Here is a 27,050-nt window from a genome sequence, read left to right on the forward strand (position 1 = left end):
TTGGAAAAAGCACTGGAAGCAACTGGTCAAACCTTGTAAGACAAATTAAATCCACCACATTTACCACAGCAACTGGAGGAGGGCAGTCAGAATGGATTTAGAAATAAAAAATGCAGTAGGAATAGATAGGTAAAGATGAAGGCACTTTTCTGATAATCTACCAAGCAACTTTTGCTTTCTCATCAGCATGTCCTACACACTTTTCAGGAAGAGAGAAAAAAAAAGAAAGAAGGATAAATGCCTGATTGTACCCTCAGGCAAGGGACCTCAAACCAAGACCATGGAAGGTGCCACAGTACAATGGCTATGACACAGTCCATGATTGGAGGACAAGGTTTGAATTCAATGTAACCTTTTAGAAGGGTTGCCTACCAAGGCTGACGGGTCTCTTCTACCCACTGGTTTGATTTTGGAGTGTCCTTCTCCCAGAAGAGTTGCCTAACTAGTGTAGGCAGGGACGTCACAGCCTGAAGTGAATGTTGCCAAGAAAAGCCACAGTAACCCAAACCTTTTAACTAATGTTTCTTTTACAAAGATCAAAGTGTCTGGGCAATTTCTTACTGTAAAGCTGGGCTGATTTATTTAATAACATGCATTGTTGTTGTGCAAACTTTAGACAAGTTCTCTCCTTCTATAAAAAAAATTGTCTATTTTTTTATTTATTAACCTTCGCAAACCTTGGAGAAACTGAAGTACAACAATCCAGAAAAATGTATGGTTTGTAATTATGTTAAATTTCATTAATACATTTAAAATCAAAATTACGTAAGGATTAATGGCATCTCTCTCAGCTCCTGAGGCATTCTTATTAAACTAACTTCCTAACAAACAATGGAATATCAAATTCCGTTCTTAACAGATTTTATCAATACATACATTAAAAACATACTTACAAGAGCACCTTCTTTCTCTTCTTTTAAAATTCTCTTCTTGGTATGTGTAAAATTTCTAAATTGAAATATCCTTGAATAGTCTACTGGGAGATTTTCATTGTAATCCCAAGTGGAGGTTCTAAAGCTCTGAAGACCACGGAATTTTTGAAAACGTACTCTAGCAGGAGTGTCCATTGGTGTGTCTATCTCATCAGGAAAGTTCATATCATCTTTCACAGCTGTAAGAAACCAGTGGTGCTTGAAATTTAATCCATCTTAATCTTCATAAAAATTCCATACTTATCTAAAAAGCTGCAGAAAACCTATTTGTATTGGGTCATAAAAAATGATGAAGTAATTATTATTTTGAAAAATGTTATCAACTGTTATAATCTATAATAATAACCTTTAGGGCTATTTACTCAGTATTGTGGAGGTTTGCCAATGTTACCATGGAAGTACTTGACTTATTTACTGCCACTTATGTTTAATATATTGCTCCATTTGGCTTTTTGTCCCAAACTGATGATCAAAATGCATTAAGCAAACACTTCAACAGGAATGAACTTATTGACACACTTAACCCTTACTGGACGGGTAAATATATTAATATTCAGCTCCTCAGACCGAGTAAACTTTGAGGTCGGCCAATTTATGAAAAAAAAACACATCAATGGAAAGAGGAATACAGTAGTACCTCAAGATACGAAATTAATCCGTTCCGAGGCGGCCTTCGTAACCTGATTTTTTCTTATCTTGAACCACATTTTACATGTAAATTACTTAATTCATTCCAAGCCCTAAAAAAAAAACACCCCAGTAAATTTTATAATAAAGCTAAATTGACCAATAAACAATGAAATACAACAATTTAGACCATTCAATACCTAACATAAACTACATATACTACGTACTACTAATATGTACTACATACCTGTAAATAAAGTGTATTAGTGTACATGGTACAAGAAATACTGTATATACATACGTACGTATGTAGTAAAATGTGGAACCTTACCTTTCAAGTGAGGCGATCTCCGAAAATGGCGACAGAGGAGGACAAATGGCAGAAAACCTGACCACTTAACTTTACGAAACACATTAAAAAATGACAGGAAACATTAACACTAAACTTTACGAAACACATTAACAAATGGCACAAAACGTTAACACTTAACTTTACAGAAAACTTGAAATTAAATTTCTTTTTTTTGTCTTTTTTTATTTTTACTTTTTTTTTTTTTACTTTTTTATACTTTACATTTTTTTTTTTTCTCTCAAAATTTTGATTTCTTCACCGCTTTCAACTTTCTGCTTTTTCGTAGTATCACTTGGATCTTCCTGTTTGCTTACTCCTACTAAAGGCCTCTTTGAAAAATAACTATCCAAGGAAGATTGCTTCTGCCTGCTTTTCACAATGTTCCTGAAACGACTCGGGCAAACATCATCGAAACGTGTAAGCTTACGACCTGTGTAAGCCTTTTTGGGGTGTCTCTTTTCTACAAATGATTGCACCTTATGAAAAACAGCTAGAGCATCCTTAATTTCTGCTGTTGTCATAGGGTCGTCCTCCTCCTCCTCCTCTGCTGCTAGAGAACTCTTCTTGAACGACGTTATGTTGCATGGCCTCCAACTCCTTCAGGTCATCCGTCGTAAGCTCCTCTTGGTGCTCCTCGAGAAGGTCATTGATGTCATCCTCGTCGACGACCAGCCCCATGGACTTGCTGGGTGCAACGATCTCGTCAAGATCTGGTTGCGAAAGTTTCAGGATCGTCAACTGTTTCTGAATCTGCATCAGCTTCGCCCACATTGATTCCCTCAAAGTCTCGGGCGAATACAGCATCAGGCCAGTTTCCTCCACGAAGAATTCAAGGTTCGCCTCGAAACATCCTGCCAAGCTTGATCGATGAGTCGGATGCATATCTTGATATCGAAATGCTCCTTCCAAAATTCATGCAAGGTGAGGTTTGTGGTATTGGTGATGTCGAAACATCTCTTGAAAAGATGTTTCGTATACAGCTTCTTGAAGTTTGATATCCCTTGCTGGTCCATGGGCTGGAGGAGAGGGATGGTGTTAGGCAGAAAACAAAGAACCTTGATAAAAGAATACTCCACTAGGATATTTTCCTCGAGGCCAGGAGGGTGAGTAGGGGCATTGTCCAACACCAGCAGACATTTCATAGGGAGGCACTTCTCTTCCAAGAATTTCTTCACTGTCGGGCCAAAACACAGATTTACCCACTCGGTGAACAAAAGTCTTGTTACCCAGGCTTTCGCATTAGCCCTCCACATCACTGGAAGATTCTCCTTTAGCACTTTGTGGGCCTTGAAGGCTCGAGGAGTCTGAATGATAGACAAGTAGGGGCTTCACCTTGCAATCCCCACTGGCGTTCAAACAAAGTGCGAGCGTAAGCCTGTCTTTCATAGGCTTATGACCAGGTAGCTTCTTCTCTTCCTCCGTGATGTACGTCCGACGAGGCATTTTTTTCCAAAAAAGGCCAGTCTCATCACAGTTGAAGACTTGCTGAGAACTGTAGCCTTTGTTGATTGTCATCTCGTCGAACGTCTTAATAAAAGCTTTGGCCGCTTTCGTGTCCGAGCTGGCCGCCTCCCCACGCCGCACCACCGTATGGATGCCAGTCCGTTTGTGGAATTTTTCAAACCACTCATGAGAAGCCTTGAAGTCTGGGGTTGGCGTTGATGTCCCTTCTCCTCTGTCGTCTTTGGCCTGGGAAATCAAATTGCCAAAAATAGCACTGGCCTTCTGGCAGATTGCCGTCTTGGTTATCGTATCGCCAGCGATTTCTTTGTCCTCAATCCAAAGAAGCAGCCTCTCCATCTCATAATGCACGTGGCTCCTCTTGTTGGACAAAATAGTCATACCCTTGGAAGGTGTAGCTGCTTTGATGGCTTCCTTCTGCTCAAGGATGGTGCCTATCATAGACGGATTTTGGCCATATTCCTTAGCGATCACACTCAGCCGCATGCCAGCCTCATACTTCTTGATAATCTCTATTTTTGTCTCCATAGAAAGCATCCACTTCTTTCCGTGAACTTCAGCAAATTTCTTGGGACCCATGACTATACGTAATTATGTTATGTAGTATGTACTAATTAAGTTCTCACACAACACGATAAAATACAAAGCGAAATCACTACCACGAATCTACATTAACAAACGAAATCGTATATGTGAACGAACGAATTCCGCATGCGTACGATAACGCTGGTGTGACGAAGTGGCCAAAGAACGCCTTTATGTAGAGCACGATGGGAGAGATGCTGACCAATAGGACAGCAGGATCAGGAATGAGACTAGCATCAGGAACCAATGGGAGTGCGGGAGGATGGTGGCGGCGGTCGAGTTTTAAAATTGTTCTCGGCGGTCCGGGCAAATCTCGGGACTTTACAGCAACAACCTTTCGTAACCTGAATTATTTTCGCATGCAGACAAAAAAATCTTCGTATTTGCTTTTGTAACTTTAATTTTTCGTAAGTTGGGACTTTCGTATGTCGAGGTTCCACTGTATATGCAAATGTACATGGTGAAAACAAAAATTGTAAAAAATTTTCCCTACCTACTACCAGAAGTTGAAAATGATTATTTACAATCCCTTTAGACCCTCTTTTACAAGACAATCGTAAATTTTACCACCTTATATGTTTTTTCTAATAAATAAATTTATTTTATTTTGTAAAATTATAATTACTGCTCATACAATATCAAAACAGACAAGAAATAAAAGCAGTAACAAATTCTTGGCTTTTGTTGAAAATTATTTATGTAATTTACCGAGAACAGATTTTTTACTTTTTTTTTATTTTACATGTTTTTTCTAATATTTCTTTGCAAAATGATATTGTTATTGTACAATAAAGTTTCATACATACTTACCTGGCAAATATATACGATTAAATGGCCCACCCAGCCTCCCCTCAGGAGACAGGTGGAAGAGAAAATCTGGTTCTAGAACGGTAATGGTTCCTATTCCTGCCACCCAGCGGCAGGCCGGTAGATCACCTGACCTACCTGTAGCGTGTGCCGCGAAATTCGAATTTCTGTCGGGGACGACGGAGTCTATAGCTAAGTATATATCGGCCAGGTAAGTATGTATGAAACTTTATTGTACAATAACAATATCATTTTCATACATTCAACTTCCCTGTCAGATATATACTTAGGTGATTGGCACCTTTGGCGGAGGGTAAGAGACAGCTAATTACTGATTAGACAGGTAAACAACATACGTTGTAGGTAATATAAATAAAAAGTACCCTGGTTCCTACCTGTTTTGGCATAAGATTTCATAGCTACTGCTTAGAAATCTTCTTCACCTCAAGAGCCTCAGCGAGGGTGTGACCTATGGCTAAGTGCTCTTGTGAGGACTGTCGATGGGGTCTTATCCACTTACTCAACAGAACCTGATGGCAATTGTCAATGGGGTCCTATCCACTTACATGACAATATATCTATGCCTAATGGCATAACAAAGGAGTACAACACTGATCCCGATCACCCGATCCTAACCGTGGATTAGTACTAAGATTGAAAGGAGTTATCCCCAACCACCTTTCAAACAACCTTAAAACTCAACGCCAAACTATTTTGAAATTCAAATTATAAAAAATAAAAAATAAAAAAAAAAAAAAATTTTAAGGATCAGTCTTATCTCCTTCACCCAGCACTGTATCTGCTGATACATACGGACCCAGAGAGAAGCATTTCTCGTATGTTACCCTTACATCTTTTAAATAATGGGAGGCAAACACCGAGTTGCACCTCCAGTACGTAGCTGCTAAGATGTTTTTCATCGACATGCTCTTGTTGAACGATATCGATGTAGCAACTGCGCGTACATCGTGCGCTTTAACTCTCAATGCTGCAAATGATTCACTTTTGCATTTCATGTGTGCCTCAGTTATCACATTTCTGACAAAAAAGGCTAAGGCATTTTTGGACATTGGTCTCTTCGGGTCCTTCACCGCACACCAGAGACACTGATTGCAACCTTGCAGCTGTTTCTTTTTCTGCAAGTAAAATTTCAAGGATCTAACAGGACATAATGATCTCTCAAGTTCCTTTCCCACAAGTTGAGGAAGCCCTTTAACTTCAAAACTCCTGGGCCAAGGTCTTGAAGGATTTTCATTCTTTGCTAAAAACAAAGGTCGGAAAGATACCACTGCAGAGTCTCCTCTAAAGCCCACTCTCGAGTCTAGAGCCTGCAATTCGCTGACTCTTTTGGCAGTAGCGAGAGCCATTAGAAAAATACACTTCCTCGTAATGTCTCTGAAGGATGCTTGATTAGGAGGCTCGAACTTCTCTGATGTGAGGTATTTAAGAACCACGTCTAGGTTCCAGCTAGGAGTAAGTGAAGTCTTCGATTTTGATGTTTCAAATGATCGAATCAAATCATGAAGGTCTTTGTTATCCTCTATGTTCAGGCCCCTGTTCCTGAACACAGCAGATAACATGCTCCTATACCCCTTTATTGTAGATACTGCCAATTGAGATTCCTCTCTCAAATATAGTAGGAAATCGGCAATTTCGGTCACAGAGGTATCGGAGGAGGACAGCTTCTTCGCCTTGCACCATCTACGGAAGACTTCCCACTTCGATTGGTAGATCCGTATGGTAGGGGATCTTCTTGCTTTTGCAGCTTTGCGAGAAAAGCCTCTCGCTCTGACCAATCTTTCGATAGTCGAAAGGCAGTCAGGGAGAGAGCGTGGATGTTTTTGTGATACCTCTCAAAGTGGGGTTGTCTGAGCAGATCTGTCCTTTCGGGAAGAGATCTGGGGAAGTCCACCATCCATTCCAGTACCTCTGTGAACCATCTCGAGCGGGCCAAAAGGGAGCGATTAACGTCATCCTCGTTCCTTCCAAGGACACGAACTTCCTTATCACTTCCCCCAGTATCTTGAACGGGGGAAATGCATATGCATCTATGCCCGTCCAATCCATGAGCAGGGCATCGACTGCTAGGGCTCTGGGGTCCTCCCCTAACGAGCAGAAGTTCTCCATCCTTCTGGAGAGGAACGTCGCAAACAGATCTACTTGAGGTTTCCCCCATAGAAACCACAGTTTCTGGCAGACTTCTGAATGAAGGGTCCATTCTGTAGGAAGGACCTGGTTGTTCCTGCTCAATCTGTCTGCTCTTATATTCCTTCCTCCTTGAACGAATCTTGTCAAGAGTACTGTCTTTCGTTCCTCTGCCCAGATTAATAGAGCCCTTGCCAACTCGTAAAGGGAGAAAGAGTGTGTCCCCCCCCCTGCTTTCTGATATATGCCAGAGCCGTGGTGTTGTCCGAGTTGACCTGGACCACCACGCCTCTGACATCCTCTTCGAAATGCTTCAGAGCCAAATGAATGGCTATAAGCTCTTTCGCATTTATATGCCATGCCATCTGTTCTTTCGTCCAGATGCCTGACACCTCCTTCGTCCCTAGTGTTGCTCCCCATCCTGTTTCCGACGCCTCGGAGAACAACACTAGGCGAGGGTTCTGCAGAGACAAGGACACTCCCTCATTCTTTTTCAGAGGTTCTAACCACCATCGCAAGTGGTTCTTGATGCTTTCCTGTAGAGGAAAGGAGTCTGCCAGTTCTCCTGTCTTCCTGTTCCACATTCTCCTCAGGTAGAACTGCAGGGGTCTCATGTGCAGCCTCCCTAGAGAAACGAACTGCTCTAGCGACGAAAGGGTGCCCAGAAGACTGTGCCATTCCCTCGCCGAGCTTCGCTCTTTCTCTAGGAAGGCCGAGATTTTCTCCAATCCTCTCAAAATCCTTTCTTGGGATGGAAATGCTCGAAAACCCCGAGAATCCATCCAAATCCCCAGATAGACAATGTCCTGACTGGGGATCATCTGTGACTTCTCGAGGTTCACGAGCAATCCTAGAGATTTGACTAGATCCAGAGTTATCTCCAAGTCATCCAAACACTGCTGTCTTGACTGTGCTCTTATGAGCCAGTCATCCAAGTAGAGTGATATTCTCACCCCCTTCAGATGTAGCCATCTTGCTACGTTCCTCATCAATGCTGTAAACACCTGAGGAGCCGTCGAGAGGCCGAAGCACAAAGCCCTGAATTGGTAAATCCTTCCCTGCACCATGAATCAAAGATATTTTCTCGATGAAGGATGCAGGGGGACGTGAAAGTAAGCGTCCTGCAGGTCGAGGGAGACCATCCAATCTCCTGGACGCAGAGCCGCAAGGACCGAGTTGGAAGTCTCCATGGAGAACTTTGTCTTTTCCATGAAGCGGTTCAATGCACTCAAGTCCAGCACAGGCCTCCACCCTACTGAAGCTTTTGGCACTAAGAAAAGCCGATTGTAAAAGCCCCGGGAGTGCGGATCCTGCACTGTCTCGATGGCCTCCTTCTCCAACACTTGCTGTACTAAACCCAACAGGGAATCTCTTTTTGCAGGATCTTTGTACCTCGCTGACAGCTCCCTCGGTGTCGTCGTCAATGGAGGTCTGTCTCTGAAGGGGATGAGATATCCTTTCTTGAGTACTTCCAGAGACCCAGAATCTATTCGCCTCGAGGCCCACGCTTCTGAAAACCTCAGTAGCCTGGCCCCTACTGGTGCTTGGAGGACTGGTATCTCATTTGGAATTCTTTTTCGGCACTCTAATGGAAGACGACCTTCCTCTTCTTTCCACTCCTCTCTTCCTAGGGGCTTGGCGTGAAGAACTTCCTCGAAAGGGCTGCTGTGCACTTCTTGGCTCCCTCTTCGTGGCAGGAACAGCTGGTCTTGACTTCTTTGCTGATTGGACAAGCAAGTCTTGTGTTGCCTTCTCAGTCAACGAGTGAGAAATATCCCTCACTAACTGAGAAGGGAACAGATGTTTAGACAGAGGGGCGTATAAGAGAGACGCCCTCTGGACTGGAGAGACTGCTTTCGTCAAAAATGAGCTAAAGACAGCCCTCTTCTTCAGAATTCCTGCCCCGAAAAGGGATGCCACTTCCGCTGATCCATCTTGCACCGCCTTATCCATGCAGGCGAGCACACTATGCAGGACTTCAGGTTCCAAGAAATCAGGGTCTTGAGTCTTCTTGGCCAAAGCCCCAAGGGACCAGTCTAGGAAGTTGAAAACTTCCAAGACATGGAATACTCCCTTGAGGAGATGGTCCATTTCCGACATAGTCCAGTTCGTCTTAGCAGCTGGAAGCGCGTCTTCTTGCCGAGTCCACCAAGGTCGAGAAGTCTGCGTCTGCCAAAGAGGGAAGAGCAAGTCCCATTGTCGTACCAAATCCCTCTCCTTCCCGATAGTCTGGAAGGGGGACAGGTAAACACAGTCTTTCCCGCCTCCTCCTTGGATTTAAGTCAATTTCCGAAAGCCTGCAAAGCCCTCTTCATTGAGATGGTAGGCTGCATCTTCAAAAAAGAGGAAGACTTTGAAGTCTTCGTACTTGAAAAGAAAGACCGAGGAGAAGGAGGGGCAGCAGGACTCAGAGACTCTCCAAATTCTTTCAATAAGAGGGCTGTCAAGGTCTTATATTCCGAAAAACCTGCCCCCTTATTTGCTTCCGAGTCCGAAACATCTTCCATATCTTGAACAGTGACATTTGGAGAAGAGTGCGCAACCGGAGGAGGAGGACTCTCTAAGCAAGGTGAGGGGCTCATAGCAATATCGACTCTAACCTGACAAGGGCTACGGCCGCCTGTGCGACATCTTGAGTCCCTGCCAGAAGAAGGCCGATCTTGCCCTTTGCCTTTAGTAACACTAAGACTATCCTGATAAGGACGACGGCCGCCTGTGCGACAACTCACGTCCCTATCAGGAGAAGGTCTTGAATGTTTAAAACCTCTCCCAGAATCAGCCACATCCTGATAAGGGCTACGGCCGCCTGTGCGACATCTAGAGACCCTGTCAGGCGAAAACTGATACTGCGAGAAGTCCCAAAGAGGAGCCTCTCGGTCCGCTTCTACCTCCATTTCCGATGAAGATTGAGATCTTGGTTCATGGCGCCTGGCTAGCACCCGGCGCCTGGTTGACGTTTGGCGCCTGGAAGGCATATCAATCCTGGATAGTCTATCATGGCTGGTAGGCGCCCCCGAATGCGCCTCAGGCGCCAGGTGCCTGGAATGCGCCTCAGGCGCCAGGAGCCTGGAAGGAGCCTCAGGCACCAGGCGCTAGGCAGGAGTCTCAGGCGCTTTGCGCCTAGTAGGAGTCCAGGCGCCTCATGCGCCTTTCTGTATTTATGTATATTTATAGAATCCTCCCACCTCGTAGGCATTTTGCACCTGACAGGAGCCTGGCGACAGACTCCTGGCAGGCGCCTCGTCCGAGCTGTCAGAGACTTCCACCGGACGGGATCTCTTAACAGGAAGGAATCGATCCTTTCTCATGGGAGGATCCTTCTTCAAAACTCCCACCAACGAAGATATCTGCTGCTGCATTTTCCTCAGGATCTTAGTAGCTGCGTCTTCTTTCTCCACATCCGATCTCGGGGAAGGAGGATTTGATGAAAATATCTCCTTTCTCTTCTTTTCCGGAGGATATTCTTCCGGAAACTCTTCCGGGCTGGAGTCCAAAGCTGGCGACTTCCAAGATCTTTTAGAAGGTCTCGACAGCTTGTACGAACTCCATCCTTTCTTTGAAGAAGAATCGGATGAAGAAAAACACTGTTTTAGGATGCCCTTCCAACAGCTATCCTTGGCAGTCTGGGACGCAACTACAGAATCTGCCGAGGGGACGCCTGACTGGTGGGGATTCTCTGAAACCTCCCTGCGGCTTTCGACATTCCTTCTCCTCTGGGCTTGTGAGCTTGAAAGAGGTCTAGACCTGGGAGCGAGACAGAGCCGATCAGACTTCACTGGGAACACTTTCACTTTGCTTACCTTCTAAATCCTTTAACTTGCGTTCCATCTTCAAAAGGGAAGCTTTCAGATTTGCAATTTCCGATGTTGAAGTTGCAGAATCTGATAATTGAAAAGGTAAAACTGTATGGGAGGAAGCAATTACATTAGAGATAGGCACCAGACTACTAATTGGCTCGTTAGAGACCGACCTACTCAAACTCTTGGAAGAGGCTTTTCTAGCCCTATCCCTTTCCAATTTTCTTAAATATGAGTTAAGAATCTTCCATTCCTCCTCATTTAAATTCTTACATTCATCACATGTATTCAATTGTGAGCATTCATTCCCTCTACATCTCTTACAAGTAGTGTGAGGGTCTACCGAAGCTTTCGGTAGTCTCACATTACAGCTTTCATCCACACACACTCTGAACGAAAAACTAGAGTCAGACTTTCTGAGAAAACACCAAAACCAAATTCAAAAAACAGTCCACAAAAGCATACGCCAGGCCAGAGATCCAATACGTCACCAAAATATCAGTCTAGAAGATCAACGGCGATGAAACACGAAAGTCAAAGTCAGGAGGAACTAGCAACGATGTTACTAGCACCGGCGACAGAGAAAATCTGGTTCTAGAACGGTAATGGTTCCTATTCCTGCCACCCAGCGGCAGGCCGGTAGATCACCTGACCTACCTGTAACGTGTGCCGCGAAATTCGAATTTCTGTTGGGGACGACGGAGTCTATAGCTAAGTATATATCTGACAGGGAAGTTGAATGTATGAAAATTACATTTACAACCGACATACTATCGTAAAAGACAAGAATAAAAAACAACAGCAACCCCTTGGTATATCTACGAGCAAATTTACATAGATGTCATGTGAGAGAGAGACGCAGAACATTCACCCTTCAAGTCACAAGCACTACTGAAGTTCTGAGACGGCCACACTTGGGATCTTAGTCAGTGTAAAAGTTGCCATAAGTGAATTTTTAACCCTTAAACGCCTATTGGACGTATTATATGTCGACTAAAATTGTCTGTCGTGTGCTTAATTGACATACAATACGTTGACTAAAAAAAGTTTTTTTAAATATTCGCAAAAAAAGTTAAAGGCCTACTTTGCAAAAAATTTTAGATCACGCGCCTTGAGGGATGCTGGGAGTTCACGGATCAAGCTGTTGTTTTGTTTACAAGCGTTACCCAGCTGTGCATGCGTGAACTGTGTTCTTCTCGCACCAGCAAGCACCAGCGATGCGTCGTCCAAGAGCGATCTCTTGCCACATTCGTGTTTTGCCGGACTTTTGCAAGTGTTAAAGTATTTGTGGTGGTACAAGACGTACGTAGAGGTGTCCCAATGTCGTCAGGAGCGCGAAAGGCGCGTTTTGCCTGTCTGTAGGGATCGTGTGAGGCGTTTTGGACTTGGATGCCGGAGAGGGACCAAGCACCCAAGATGACCCAGCTTTCCAACGCCGTGTTGTGTGGCCTCGTGTGGCCGAAAGTGTCCAAGGACCACATCGTGTGTCTTTTACAACCCCTAGGAAGCATCGGGGTGTCCTGAGGGGCATTAGTAGACATTTGGGAGGCCTCCAACAAAAGGACATTGACGATTACTTGTTGGAGCTTGATCAAGAGCAGGTCGCAAGTCCTCATTTTGATGGCAGTTGGGCATCTAGTGACGAGGACATCACGCCCGATGTAAGTGATAATGAATATTTGCCCCCAATGTCTGTACGGGAGTAACAGGCTGAAAGTGAGCTTGAATTTAGTGGTTTTAGTGCATATGAGGGAGAGTCCGACGAGGAGGAGGAGGAGGAGGAGTTGTTGAGTTTCGTTGTTGGGGACGAAACAGAGAGCGAGGGCGAAAGCGAGGGAGATAGGCCAGAGGAACTGAGCACACGTGCGTGCACATCCCTGTAGAAGGTCGCAACGTCACGCCAGCCTAGGTGAAGGCCATACGTCCGAAAGTGACGAGGGATGGTCGGAGGACCCCACCCCACCAAACATGCACCCATTCACGGCAGCACCTGGGCTCACCGTACCTGTTCCTGTCATTGCTCTGGGGTTCATTCAACTGTTCCTGACACGGGAATTGCTGGAGTACCTGGTAGCAGAGACGACAAACTACGCTCGGTACTGCTGTGACGAACTGCGGACGACGTTGCCGTATCGCTGGCGGGGCTGCAACCTCACGGATATGGCGCATTTTTTGGGGCTCCACGTTGTTTTTTTTTGGAATGATGCCTGCTGCCAACGTCAGGCAATATTGGAGGCAGAATTCTTTTTAAAGCACACCCAATGTGTCCGGCATTATGGCCTGTGATAGTTTCCTAGCATTGGACAGGTATTTCAATGCCTTCAACCAAAGGGCCATACCCCGGAATAATCCCGACCGCCTCATCTTAGTCCGCCCAGTGTTGGACTACATTCGTGAACGGTGCCAGTTTCTAATGGTTCCTGCCAAGAATCTTTATTTGGATGAGGGGATGATGCCTTACAAAGGACGTCTTAGTATAAAAGTGTACAACCCCAAGACGCCAAAGAAATATGGTGTAAAATTATTTTTTATTACGGAGTCCAACACTGGATATGTCGTGGACTTCTCGGTGTATTCCAGGGTCTTTTCCACACTGCATGACACTGTCTTCGGTCTTGTGGATCGTTTCCGTAACCAGGGATACCACCTGTTTATGGATAATTATTATAACTCTGTATCCCTGGCCAAGGAATTGTATGAAGCAGGTGTGCACATCAGTGGTACCCTTTGGTTGGTGCCTGGGGCCCCAAATGTCCTCAAGAGGTTCGTTAGCCAGCCACAACATCTGGCAAGAGGAGAGACAGAGTGGCGACGGAAGGGAGATGTCTTTGTCATTTGTTGGAAGGGGGTCCGACTTGTCCCCATGATTACGACAAGTCATGAGCCCCTCCAAGAAGAGGTCGTTCAGCGGAAGAAGACACGTCGGCAGGGCCTCGTTATGTATGAGAAGTTTCTTGTCGAGCGGCTTACTGTCATTGGGCACTACAATAGGCACATGGGAGGAGTTAATCTCTTTGATCAACTCATCCAGTATTATCCCTTTGCCAGGAGAACCAGGAGGTGGACACAGAAGCTCCTCAAATACATACTTCAGTTGGCCCTCCAGAATGCCTACATCCTCTACTGTGGGTACAATTCAGACTTCCGGAGGTTGTCCCACATCCAGTTTCTCGAGGTGGCCCCAGGAATGCCCTCATAAACTTCAATCCCGATGAGTGGCCTTCCATCACCGGCCCCCTGCCCTGAGCTCCAGATCTGCCCCTAGAGGAAAGGGCAGATGTTAGGAGGGCCAACCTCGGTCGTCCTGCTGCTGCCGCCGTCCTTGATGATCCCGCCCGCTCTCAGATTCCAACTTCTCGTCAGAGAGTGGACCCTGCGTGTCGGCTGCAGCCGTTGGATCACACACTGGACCTCCTACCACGGCGCAGGCAGAAACGGTGCCGGGTGTGCCATATAAATGGCAGAAGGAGAGACACCCGGTAAAACAAAAAAATAAATCATGGTTGTAGCTTTTATCAGTTTTGAAAAAATTGAATATAATTCACAAATAGAAAAAATTTGACATTCAGTCAACTTTAACTTGACCGAAATGGTTGAAAAATGCAATTGTAAGCTAAAACTCTTACAGTCTAGTAATATTTAATCATTTACCTTCATTTTGCAACAAACGAGAAGTCTCTAGCAAAATATTTCGATTTATGGTGAACTTTTGAAAAAATAATTTTCCTTCACTCCGCGTGCGGTAACTCGGCCGCAAATCTCAGAAATGCTTCAGTCACTTTGTCGTAAATTTTGCACTATTTCATATTAGCCGTTACATAGACTGTTATATATGAAAATGTGCGCAATTTCATCTAGAATACAACAAAAAATAACTCATTGTTGTAGCTTTTATCAGTTTTGAAAAATTTGCATATAAATCACGATAAATAGAAAAATTCAATGTTTCATCATTGCACGTAACAGCCATGCCGGCTCAGCCCTGCAAGTTTCATTAAGCATAGCTCACTCGCTCGCCGAGCAAAAGTTTTCATTTCACTTCAGACTTAACGTAACCTTTTTCATTTACAAATGTTTTGCTAACATTTCTTCAAAAATCCTTACTGCCATTTCACTTGTCACAGGAAGCTAGGTAACTTACGTAAAGTAAAAATAAATCTTGAAAGTAACTTACAGTAAGTGAATTGTTAACTAAACGCATTGTAAATCACTCATATTATAGCGCAAGCCGCTACCATTAACGTAAAAATCATTCATTGCTAGTGCTTTCTATTTACCTAAAACTTATTCCAAAGCAATTCTTTCATTAAACTTTACATAAGGAAATCATTCAACGCAGATTGAGTCAAATTTAAACTAAAATCATTGGTTCATATAAATACAAAGGAGTTCGTCATTTATCATATTTTATGCTCTCAAAGAGAGTTTGAGAGAGAGAGAACCCATTATTCAAAAAGCCAAGAGTACTACATTTCCTGCCTGCGCATGCGTCATTAACATTATTTAGTTTCTTGTGATTTCATTTACACTGAGCGTGATACGCACCTGTGTCCATTGCAGTCTTGCAACCTTTCATTCCTTTGACTGAAGTACTCAGCCAAGGACTGAACACTTTAATTTACCGCTAACTGTCGTTGCCTGAGTGGTCTTTTTCATTTTTATTACCAAAGACTTGCGTATATCGCAAGCACAAACTGCACATAGAGTGCCATTGCAACCTCATTTCTTCCATACAAGGAAGCCGTTACCAGTCTAGACTGGCCACCACCAGTGCACATCAGGCCCTACCATTTTACAGTGCCACTAATCTGTGACACTGTCCATCGACTGGCTGCTGAAGTACTCCCCCCCTTTTACTTACTCTTCTCCACCATTACTCTCTGCCACGAACAGAGTGGCATTTTCTCCTCAGTATACTTGAGTATACTACATTTAGTGTCGTCCGACGGGACACACCAGCACGCTACCAGTGCAATCAAGGAACACCTCCATAAGTGCCACTGCATCTGTACAGCGTACAGGTAGCCATTTAACTGCGTATCCGCCATTACGGAACGAGCATTTCATTAGTGTTTTCAGGTACAAGTATCAGTGCTCCTTCGGAAAACTGAACAAAGGAACGCCTCCATAAGTGCCGCAATACCAGCACTACTAGTGCTGTCCAAGGAATGCCTCCATAAGTGCCACCGCACCTGTATCAGACGTACAGGTAGCCATTCAACTGCATATTTGCCATTACGGAACGCCTCCATAAGTGCCGTGTTACCAGCACTCTACTAGTGCTGTTCAAGGAACGCCTCCATAAGTGCAACTACATCAGCACTCTAATATTACTGCCAAGGAACGCCTCCATAAGTACTGTGCCAATGTATAGGACCTACAGGTTGCCCATTTCACTGCGTATCCTAATTTAGGAACGCCCTTGAGTGTGACTTACACAGCACACTCCATTAGATTTTCTCACCTCATTAGAAGGTGCCATTCACGAAGTGCCACCTACTTACGGGACACTTCCCAAGTGCCACAGAGCACCCAGTCTTTCCGACATTGCATTGTTTATCGAGCCATTACCTCATTTTGCAGAACCCATCCATCCAGTACTATTCCTGGCCATCATTTCCATATCTAACTGAGCCTCTACTGCACAGCCTAAGGGAAATGTCTTCCCCTGCTTCCAAGCCCCAGACCATGAGCTGGACTTCCGGTAAGAGGTGGTTGGAGAGGTTCTGCACCACTTGTTGTGTGCGTGGGCATGCTGTGGATTCCAACCAGTGCCCAAGTCGATCCCTACCTTGGGATAAGAGCTTCCAGGGTGAACTTCTCCAAGGCTACCATGTAGCCCTCCCTGATGAACATTCTCCTACAGCCTATCAGTGGGTACACGTCATGGCCGATGCAGAAGCCCAGGTCTCCCTCATTTTAAGAAAGGCATTGCCTAGGGGTGCCAAAATCCTGAAGGACGAAGAAATTCAGTTTGAATGGATAGATGGCAACCTCTATTATATTCCTTCAGTCCTTCTGAAGGTGCAAATGCCCTTATTTGACCAGGAGACCAGGGAAACCACATTGTGCCACCTGGGCATAGTAGATAAATTTCATGACGTTTATCAGGTCATATTGGGCTGAGATCGTCTGAAACCATATCTCCCCTGGACGCAGCTCCCACTACCAGATGCACCGGACCCCTGCAGCATGCCAGATAACCAACCATCCGTTTTGGATTCAGAGGCTAGTGCCTCCGATGTCACTGACATCCTTTCTATTCGTGAGCCTGGTCCTGATCCAGTGTCAGAGCCAGAAGTTCCTGCCGCATCCTACCAGCCTCTTACCATTTCACAGCCTGCCTCCTCCATTTCAGAAGTGAGCCAACCAGTTAACCCCGGACTTGTTCCGGAGGGAAATTCAAAAGAGGATTCCTTAACCTTCCCATGCCTAATCACTGCCAGAGAAGACTCTTCACCTGTGCCAGAGCACACTGCAAGCCTTGGTGACCCCACAGACTCGCAACCTGTGGTGCCATCTCGGCCTTATCATCCAGTGCCAAGGAATAAGTTCTGGAAAAGGTTCTGCTGGGACTGTGGCTGCCAGGGTCACATATCCGCAAATTACAGAGGGTGTGCAAACCACAATATTCCCGCCATTGCTATGGGCATCACCAACTCTTCCTCACTAGGACCCCCGGCTAGGGGCCCTACAACCATTGCACCTTTCCAAAGCCATTATCCGCCATGCCACGTCAGAGCCTTTGATGACGACTCTGGTGCTCAAATCTCCCTAATACGGGAAGAAAAAATTCCCCATGGGGACTACCGTCGATAGATGGCAACTAATTACCATTGAAGACATCAACCACATTAAGTTGATCCTTCCAACCATCCAATTAAGAGTCACACAACCTCACCTTTCAAAGGTTTGTACCCTTGCAGTAGCAAGCTACATTCCAGGAGGTTACGACCTCCTCCTAGGGCAAGAGCAAGACTTGAAGTCCCCCTTTCATTTCAAAAGACCTAGGGGTCCTACCCCACATCCAACCACTCCAAAGCAAGGAGACATCCAAGACCTACTTCCTCCCGGAAGTACGGCCACCAACAGTCTCCCCCGTCACCAAGGAAGGAGATTGATCACTCAGTTCCGCTGCAAAACCTGCAACGTAATAGGGCACTCCACGAATTAGTCTAGGTGCCCTAGCAAGCTACGTGCAGTGGACACTGTCCATCCTCAAAAAGGCTCAGCCTTCCACAAGAGACAGGAACCTCTGTCTCCCATCACCACGGGCACACTGAGAGGTATGGCACCTTTGGTACCCGTCGCAGGTCCACCTGACCTCAACTCTCTACCAGTGCCGCTTGGCAGCACTGAGCAGTGCCGCTTGGCAGCACTGAGCAGTGCCATGCTCCATCCAGCCTGGATGTAGAGCCAACACAAGAACTGACCTCTGCACCTGGCCCTGAGCTAGTGCTGACGCCCAAACTAACCAAGGATCCTCCAACAGGCATGGTGCTAAATACAGCCCATTGCCCAGCTCCAGTCCATGATGCTTCTTCACCATCGCCTCTGTCGGCTGAGGATGAACCTCCAGCAGACCTCACCGTTACACCTTCTCTGGACGACCAGGAACTGCTACTGTATTCGTATATACAATATATGTACCACGCTATCATCATCATCGTATAGGCGAGGCTAACTTGTTAAATGTTATTCAATTTCTCTTTGTACTGAATCATCATAAGCCAAAGTGCATTGAACCTAGAGAATTAGCTGAAATTAATAATTAGTATGTCATATATGTATAAAGTATGCTGTGTAGTGTAGGCTAGGCTACCCTATGGCTACCCTATATGTAAAGATGGTAATGATTACCATAGTTTAGGCTACACTAGTATAATATTCTTACGGTAAATTAACATACATCCAAATCGATTTATGACTGGTTGTTCGTAACCAATTGCGGTATAAGTCGACTACTACCTGTAATGTAAAAATATATCAGTCCCATTCTCATTAGCGTCATTTGTATCATAACTGTGGTAATTTTTTACTATCATATGATGGTTGAAATGCAAGAAAAAAGGCTGTTTTTATCGGATTGGTTGTTCATAGCAAATCAGCTGTTTCTGGGTGTATGCGTTTTCCAAACAAGCATATCATTACTACCGATACTTTTTGCATTCTCTTTTACTTTTATAAACTTAACTAGATGGAGGAAAAGGGTTTAGCCTAACTGAAAAATTGAATAGATAAAGAGCAGGAAAAGAGGTTAGAGTATTGTTAAATTTTGGTCTCGTAAATTTAACTCACATGATACGTGAGATATGTCATAAAATCATTTTTTAAGGGTGAAAATTTGGGGGTCGCATGACATGCGAGATCACGTGTTATGCTAATATATAATATATAATATATATATATATATATATATATATATATATATATATATATATATATAAAACATTTGTATTAGTGAATAAAGTACATTATATAAATGTATGTAGATTTAATGAACAATTATACATACTTTTTTTTCTACACATTAAAATGCTATCATATGTTTGTCAATGCATACTTTCACTGGATTTTTAACCAATCATTGTCCATCATTTTATCTTTATTTCCACTTTTCCCCTTCTGCTGTGGATCTATGCAAGGTACCCAATTTCTCTCATGCAACCTGTGAGAATAAGCACCTCAGTGGTGTGGTTGGTATGGTGTTGGCGTACCACCTCGGCGGCTGCAAGTTAGATTTTACGGCATTCCATTGAGTTGTGAGAGATGTGTATTTCTGGTGATAGAAGTTCACTCTCAACGTGGTTCGGAAGTCATGTGAAGCCGTTGGTCCCGTTGCTGAATAACCACTGGTTTCATGCAAATTAAAAACACCATACAAACAAACAAACAAACAAACAACCTATGAGAATAGTCCCTCTCTTGTAAGGGTTGCTGGATAGTCTCCAGCTGTGAACAGCACAATGTTCAACATTCTTGCACTCATTTCAAGAACATTGCTATGTGGAAGTGCAACTAATTCAAAGCAAATGACCTAGGTTTGAGGGGGAGTGCAAAGGGGTTTTCAAGAGTTATTCACAGATTTTCAGTTTTGCAGACTGGCATTCCTAGTCCCAGCACATTAATGTACAATCTTATTGCTTCTTTCTCTTACTACCTGTCTTTCACACTTACCTATACCAATATTGTTAGTAACTTATATGGTACTGGTTTTTTGGATAAGTTCTGCTTCATTACCTGAAGTGCCTTTCCTCACCAACAGACATCATGTAATGCCAATCATGTCTTTACTTGTTGCCGATATCTTTTTCCCAACAATTGCAAAACAAAAATTAGTTTTCAATCCAATGCCCCTTCTATACTAAATTACCTTGCATCTTTTCAAAAGCATCTTGTTCTGCTTTATAGTCCACTTTCTCATCATAATTACAGTCTCCAGCATCAGTCATAGTCATAGTTTCAAATTCCTCATCATCATCATCATCATCATTATCATATTCATTCCCATCCTGAGAAGCAACATCTACAGGGACCATGTAGTCTTCCTTTGTGTTCTCTTCTTCATCCTCTGTACAGCTTCCTTCATCACCAATTTTATCTGCAATGAAATCAAAAAGTGTTTGTAAAGTCATTTACTTTCCTTAAATTACTATGAAATTTTTTATATTTTAGCTAAAAAGTTGCATCATTTAATGTATTTCTACTCTGATATACCAACTCAGTGTTAAAAAGTTACTATGATCATCACAGACATGTTTACATATGCTTTTCCCTTTGGGGTTAGAAATAAAGTAATCACATTTATGTAGAGGCGACCAGCGGTTAACGGCGCAATTGCTTAGTGGCGAATCGGTTTTACGGCTGTTGTAAAAAAATATTAATTAAAAAAATAAGGTAATTTAAGGTACTTTTACGGCACAATTTTCATTTAACCCTCTTACGCCGGAGCGGTAAAACAAAAAAATTGTCTCCCATGTCCCGGAGGTGTTTCAGAGTGAGCGCGGAAGCGGAAAAAGTATTTTTTTTCAAAAAATCACCGCGTGCTTAGTTTTCAAGATTAAGAGTTCATTTTCGGCTCCTTTTTTTGTCATTGGCTGAAGTTTAGTATGCAACCATCAGAAATGAAAAAAATTATCATTATCATATATAAATAATGCGATATATGATAGCGCAAAAACGAAATTTCATATATAATTGTATTCAAATCGCGCTGTGCGCAAAACGGTTAAAGGTAACAAGTTACTTTTTTTTCGTTGTAATGTACACTAAATTGCAATCATTTTGGGGGATGCGTACCAGAACCCCCCCCCCGTGAACAGTTAGAACCCCTATAAAAAGGATAAAAACAGCCTATTTTTTTTGGTTCAAACTGAAGAAAAACCCACTAAAAATTTTCATACTTGGTTTTTTAATAGTTTTATCACAAAAAGTGCATTTTATGATGAAATTGATAAATAAAAAACCAGGAATTAGTGGATATTTCTCATAGAAAAATACCGTGAATGTGCGAATTTTCCGCAAATAATGCGGGGAAACGTTCCCGAGAGAAATCTGCGAATGCGTGAGTCCGCAAATCCGGAGAACGCGAATACAGGGGGTCCACTGTATGATACAAAGGCAGCTTCTGAGACTGCCCTTAACGTTATCAAAGAGGATTTTTTCATGTTCGTTCTTGTGAGGCGCCATCTGCCGCTCTTCCGAAAATATGATGAAAAAAAGTGCAAATTTAGCGATTGATGTGTCGATTTTACAAATGTTCATGCTTTTATGTTTAAAATGTGTATGAAAATATATTACGTATATGGTAATTTTATTTTTGTACGTAAATATGATACAAATTGAGGCAGCTTTTGTAACTGCCCTCCACGTTATCAGAGGATGTTTTTTCATTTACATTCTTTTCCGCCGCTTTTCCGAAAAATGCATTTACAAAGACTTCATGTGGTTATATTTTATTAATTTGGGAGCTAATTATAACTCTTATTTTTAATGAAACTTCAGCTTTTGGTTATAGGTTTTCATGCTTTTATGTTTAAAATGTGTATAAAAAATGTATTACAGGGTATTTTTTTATTTTTGTACATAAATATGATACAGTGGCAGTATGCATGTCCATTTGAAGTCTTTGTAACAGCCCTTCACATGATGAAGACAATAGGTTGTTCAGTCGCTCCTGAATAATAAAATTTTAATTTATATCATAGAATCACATTTTTATAACAAATTATATTTACAATTGTTGCATAAATTGATTTTAAAAAGACAAAACTCATGTATGCACTTGATGCAACCCTGCAATTTGTTTGTTTTTCCATGGGATAGAAGTATAAAATATAACTGTGCAACTCAGTTGATTGCTTTGTTACTCGAGCAAAAAACTGAGGTACGAAATGCTGCTGCTACGTAGATGGCATAGTGATGAAAATTAAGATAAGCACAGAAGAAAAAGTAAATATGAATTTTCTTTTATATCATCGTAATACGAACTTTACATTATTTACCTCATATCGGCGTGAAACCAACAGTAAAATGTGTTCTTTCAAGCACAGTAGTTTTGATTAAAATTATTTTATCTCAATTTTATCTACAGTTGTGTTTGATGGCATACATTTACTGGTTTTATCTTTGTTGACGATGCACGATAATGGTCATTAGCAGCTTGAACAGTTTTCTCAGCTTCAGCTATAACTAGGTTGAAATTTAACAGTATATTTCCTGATTGAACTTTGATCTATAGTGAATAAAGTTATTACATTAAGATATCTCAGTCCTTTTCTACATAACGTCATTTATAACAACTACGGTAATAGTGTACTATAGTGCACTGACTGAAATACAAGCCAAACAGATGTTGTTTTCCAATTCGGTTGTACTTAGAAAAAAAAAGTTGTTTCTCTTTTGGTTGTTCATGGCTGTACATGTTTACACAACACGTATGATGTTAAAATCATACTTTCATCATTCTCTTTTGCTGTTTTTTAACCTACGTAACTAGATGGGATGAAGTTAGGCTATTGTAATTTGGTCTCATAAAATTAGATTATCATAAGACGAATTATCGTAACTTGAACACTACAGCTACCTGTACACTGTATAAAACCTTATTATATCTTTACATACTCTAGACACACAAAGAATTAAAGATAGGCTTTTTTTCACTTTACAATATTTATAATGTTATAATGTACTGTGCAGTACTACTGTAAAGTAAATTCTATAGTACTATACTGTATAAATATAATTTTACTTATTGCGCCATTGTGGGATTACATCACCATTTGACTGGTCTAGGGAGCTGTTAACGGGTCTAGTATTCCGAAAAAAGGTGTGTGGCGGCCGTAGGCTTTAAAATTGCTTAGTGTCAAAAATCGCTTAGCGTTGGTGGCCAGGAACGGAACCCCTGCCGCTAACCAAGGGCCGCAAGTAAAAGGATAAGGCAAAATTTACTGTATTTTACGTGCAAAATTTACTGTATTTTACGTATGTTCATGATAATAGTTTCATGCAAATACAGTGGACACCCCCTATTTGTGGGGGATGCATTCCAGACCCCCATGAATACCCTATAAAAACACTTAAAACTGCCTATTTTGTTAGTTCAAACTCAATAAAAACTGACTAAATATGCTTTTACCTGATTTTTTAAATAGTTTTATCACAAATAGTGCATTTCATTATGAAATTGATATGAAAATAGTACATACAGTAATTTGTGGATATATCTCAGAAAAATAGCGCAAATATGCGAATTTCCCACAAACAATGAGTAAATATAGTCCATAGAGAAATCCATGAATGTGAGTCCGTGAATATCAAGAACATGAATACTGGGGACCCACTGTAAACCATACAACATATGCACCAGACAATACACAAATGGTCATGCTTTTGAAGCACCTTCCTACACTAAAAAAATTTTCTGGTATCTACATTAACATCAGCAAGAACTAACCTTCATCATTGTCACCATCATCATCCTCATCAAGAATCCAAGCTGCCTGGTAAGCTGATGTCCCTTTTGGCACAAGTTTTTTGCGAGTGCTTCCCTTCATTTGGTTCTCTGCCTCTTTGAGTTCTTCCTCAGTTGGCCATGTTTGTTCACCCTCCATTGGATCAACCTGAAGAACATTTTTTATGAAACAAATAGTTTAAGATATTCTGGCAATTAACAACTAATAAATACTTTGAATTATCAATAATAATATAGTATGTATAAAGAATATTTCTAACTTTTAAAAGTAATTTACATTTTCCTAGGTATGAAAGTCACAGCCTTTTATATATAAAGTATCCTAAAGTACATGCACTGGACCAGCTGTGAACTGAAAAGGAGAGTGGGGAAGGGGGAAGAGAGGGAGTTAAAAACACTCTCCTAACAATGCCATCCATTGTTTCTTTGGCAGATGAAAACTTAGCAGGGTGGTTGAGGTGGGAAAAATCTATATGAAAGGCTATGGATTTGTCCCTAGGAAAAATTACATTTTATGATAAAATAAAGTTTTATAAATACATAGCTATTACATAGCTATTAGTTTCTACTTATCACTTATACTTGGAGATAGGTACAGACACCCTAAACTGGCTGAGAATATCTACCAGAGGGACTGATGCCTGTGAGAAGCTAAATACATTGCTATCCAACTATGGTCTGGAAACTCCCGTGGATCGTTCCGCCACCACCAAGGACATGCCACATATTATTTACAACTTCAAGGCAGCAAAAATTATGCCATATATTCTTTGTTTGTATGAAAATAGTTGTTAGTAATGTAAATATGTGAAGTCAAATACGTTTTTCAAATTAACCTTGGAAGAATAAATATATATCTTTTAAATAATCCACTTGATAAGGCTCAACCAAGCCAAACCTTTTAACTTTTAGTCAAAACAATGAGACATTTGTCAAATACAAATTCCTTGCTCTGTATGTGCTTGAGAGAGAGTTTTGACAATTACTTTTCTGTAACTGTGTATTTACTTATTCGATATGCCACCCATTAGATGATATGATGCTAGAGGCAAGAAGTGCAAGTATAAATCTTTATCCATGCTAGAAAATCTTTATTTCCTTAGCAAATAGTTTATTGTTCATTTTTCGCAATAGATGGCACCAGTGAGCTTTGTTTACGTTTTGACGGTGACAGCGACAATCAAATGCACAGTTATCACCGATATTCATTCATTATTTTTTTCATCTCTTTATACTCTACAATAAAAATCAACTTAAAAACTAATAGCGATAATTATGAAGCTACGAAATTTCAGATATGAAAATCCCTGATAATAAAGTGCAGATTCTGAGAAGTTTAGTACTGTAGTTAAGACTTACGATTGGGTAGGCTAACTCGGGAATGTAGGATAGTACACTATTTTGAAGAAAGTTATTCTGTATAAAGTTATAAAATGATGAAGTTAAAATATATGAGTAATAAAATGTTAAAAAGCAGTGTCAGAACGTAGCTAGTAGTAGGCTATAAAATGTTAAAAAGCAGCGTCAGAACGTAGCTAGTAGTAGGCTAAGTCAGAAACTAGGCTATTTGTACATGGAATTATCTAAAGGCTTCATTTTTTAGGGATGTATTCCATATTCTGGGATCTTCTGTGATCCGGCAGTGGCCTGATCTCAAGGTTTCTGGATTTAAGAGGTTGGACTGTACTCAGTCACTGGGAAACATAAAATGATATATGGGGGAATCATTGTATAGGGAACTAAAGAGAAACTTTGACTGTCCAATAACACACCAGGGTTTGTTACCACTCCCTACTCCCCCTTGCCAAGGAGGGGAGCATATGCTATCAGTATGACTACCTTACTCACCTGTGTCAGACCAATCCAGCGGATGACGTGTCTATTCCTCAACCCACCCAAACGAAGAAGGAAAGGTACAAGAGAAAGAAAGAGAACAGCCAACTTACTCATTTTCTCATCCACACAATCATCTTAGGTAAAATACAAATGTGCCCTGTTAAGGACAATGAAGAGTGACACAATCTGTGGGCAGCCACCACAGGGCCCAGGGAAAACGTGTCCATAGATCTGTTTTGAGTGTCAAGTCCCTGTCTGATGAACGACGAAAGGCTCCTATGGAGCCTTAATGAAACTTCTTAGGACCAAGGAAACATCCCATGTCAAGAGTTTGAGCTCTCTGGGAGAACTTGACTGTTCAAACCCTTTAACTAGCAAGGAAAATTCCCAGGATATGTCGATACCTCTAAGACGTAACACTAAACTCAGGGCCTCCCTGTAACCTCTAATAGAAGAAACAGACACGTTTCTCATCCCTGAGGAAGGTTAAAAAGTCTGCTATGTGCTGAATAGAGGTTCTGAGTGGAAGAAAAACCCAGTTTACGACACCAATCACAGTACTAAATTGTCCATTTGTCTTGGTAAATTGCAGAAGTCGACCTTCTGAGACTGCTGGACATATGCCTTGCTGCCCTCTGAGAAAAGCCTCTCGCTCAGAGGAGATACTTGATAGCCTCCAACTGTGAAGAGACAGGGATTCTACTGATTGGTGGAATCTTTCTACATGCGGCTGACACAGGAGATGCCACCAAGGGGGAATTTCCCTCAGAACCTCCGACAACAACGATAGCAGATCCAGAAACTATTCCGCCTGAGGCCACAGGGGGTCTACCAAAGTCATCCTGAGACTCTGAGAACTCATCAAGCTGTTCAGGACTTGATGGATCAAACAAAACGGAGGAAAAGCATACATCTCCAGGTTGTCCCAGGGATGTTGGAACGCATCCTCCGGTAATGCTAGAGGATCCGGAACCACTGAACAGATTATCTCCAGTTTCCTGTTGAACTGGGTTGCAAAAAGGTCCAGCATGGGTCTCCCCTAAACCTGGAAGAGCTTGTCCGCTACTACCTGATGAAGGGACCATTCTGTGCCTAGGATCTGATCCAAACAACTGAGCTTGTCTGCGACCACATTCCGTTTGCCTGGGATATACCTGGCTGAGAGCTCTACCGAATTACTAACTGCCCACTGGTAAACCTCGACGGTCAAGGTGTAAAGTTGACGTGAAACCAGGACCCCTTGCTTGTTCACATAAGCGACCACTGTGGTGTTGTCTGTCATGAGAGTGACAGAATGACCCTCTACTTTTTCCCGAAACTCCTTCAGACACAGAAAGGCTGCCTTCAACTCGAAGATGTTGATATGCTGCTGCTTGTCCTCCAAACTCCAAACGCTTAAGGCAATGAGGCCACCTAACCTAAATGAACCCCCAAACTGCGAGGGAGGCATCTGAAGACAGAATGAAGTTTGGGGGGAGAGAACGCAGAGGAACACCCTTCAAGAGATTTTGATTGCCCAACCACCAATGAAGGTC

The 27,050-nt window shown here is 42.4% G+C and overlaps 1 protein-coding gene across 2 annotated transcripts in view; it reads right to left on the reverse strand.

Annotated features, from left to right (window-relative positions):
• LOC135219578 (pre-rRNA-processing protein TSR1 homolog) overlaps window positions 1-27,050 on the reverse strand; it is a gene marked incomplete at its 5' end in the record, with an annotated part of 192,625 nt that overhangs the window by 64,742 nt on the left and 100,833 nt on the right. For both annotated transcript variants that reach the window (XM_064256460.1, XM_064256459.1), the window contains 3 exon segments: window positions 894-1,111; window positions 20,080-20,307; window positions 23,662-23,827. In XM_064256460.1, coding sequence (XP_064112530.1) covers window positions 894-1,111; window positions 20,080-20,307; window positions 23,662-23,827 — 612 coding nt within the window.

Source organism: Macrobrachium nipponense, chromosome 1 (assembly GCF_015104395.2).
Source record: "Macrobrachium nipponense isolate FS-2020 chromosome 1, ASM1510439v2, whole genome shotgun sequence".
NCBI lineage: Eukaryota > Metazoa > Arthropoda > Malacostraca > Decapoda > Palaemonidae > Macrobrachium > Macrobrachium nipponense.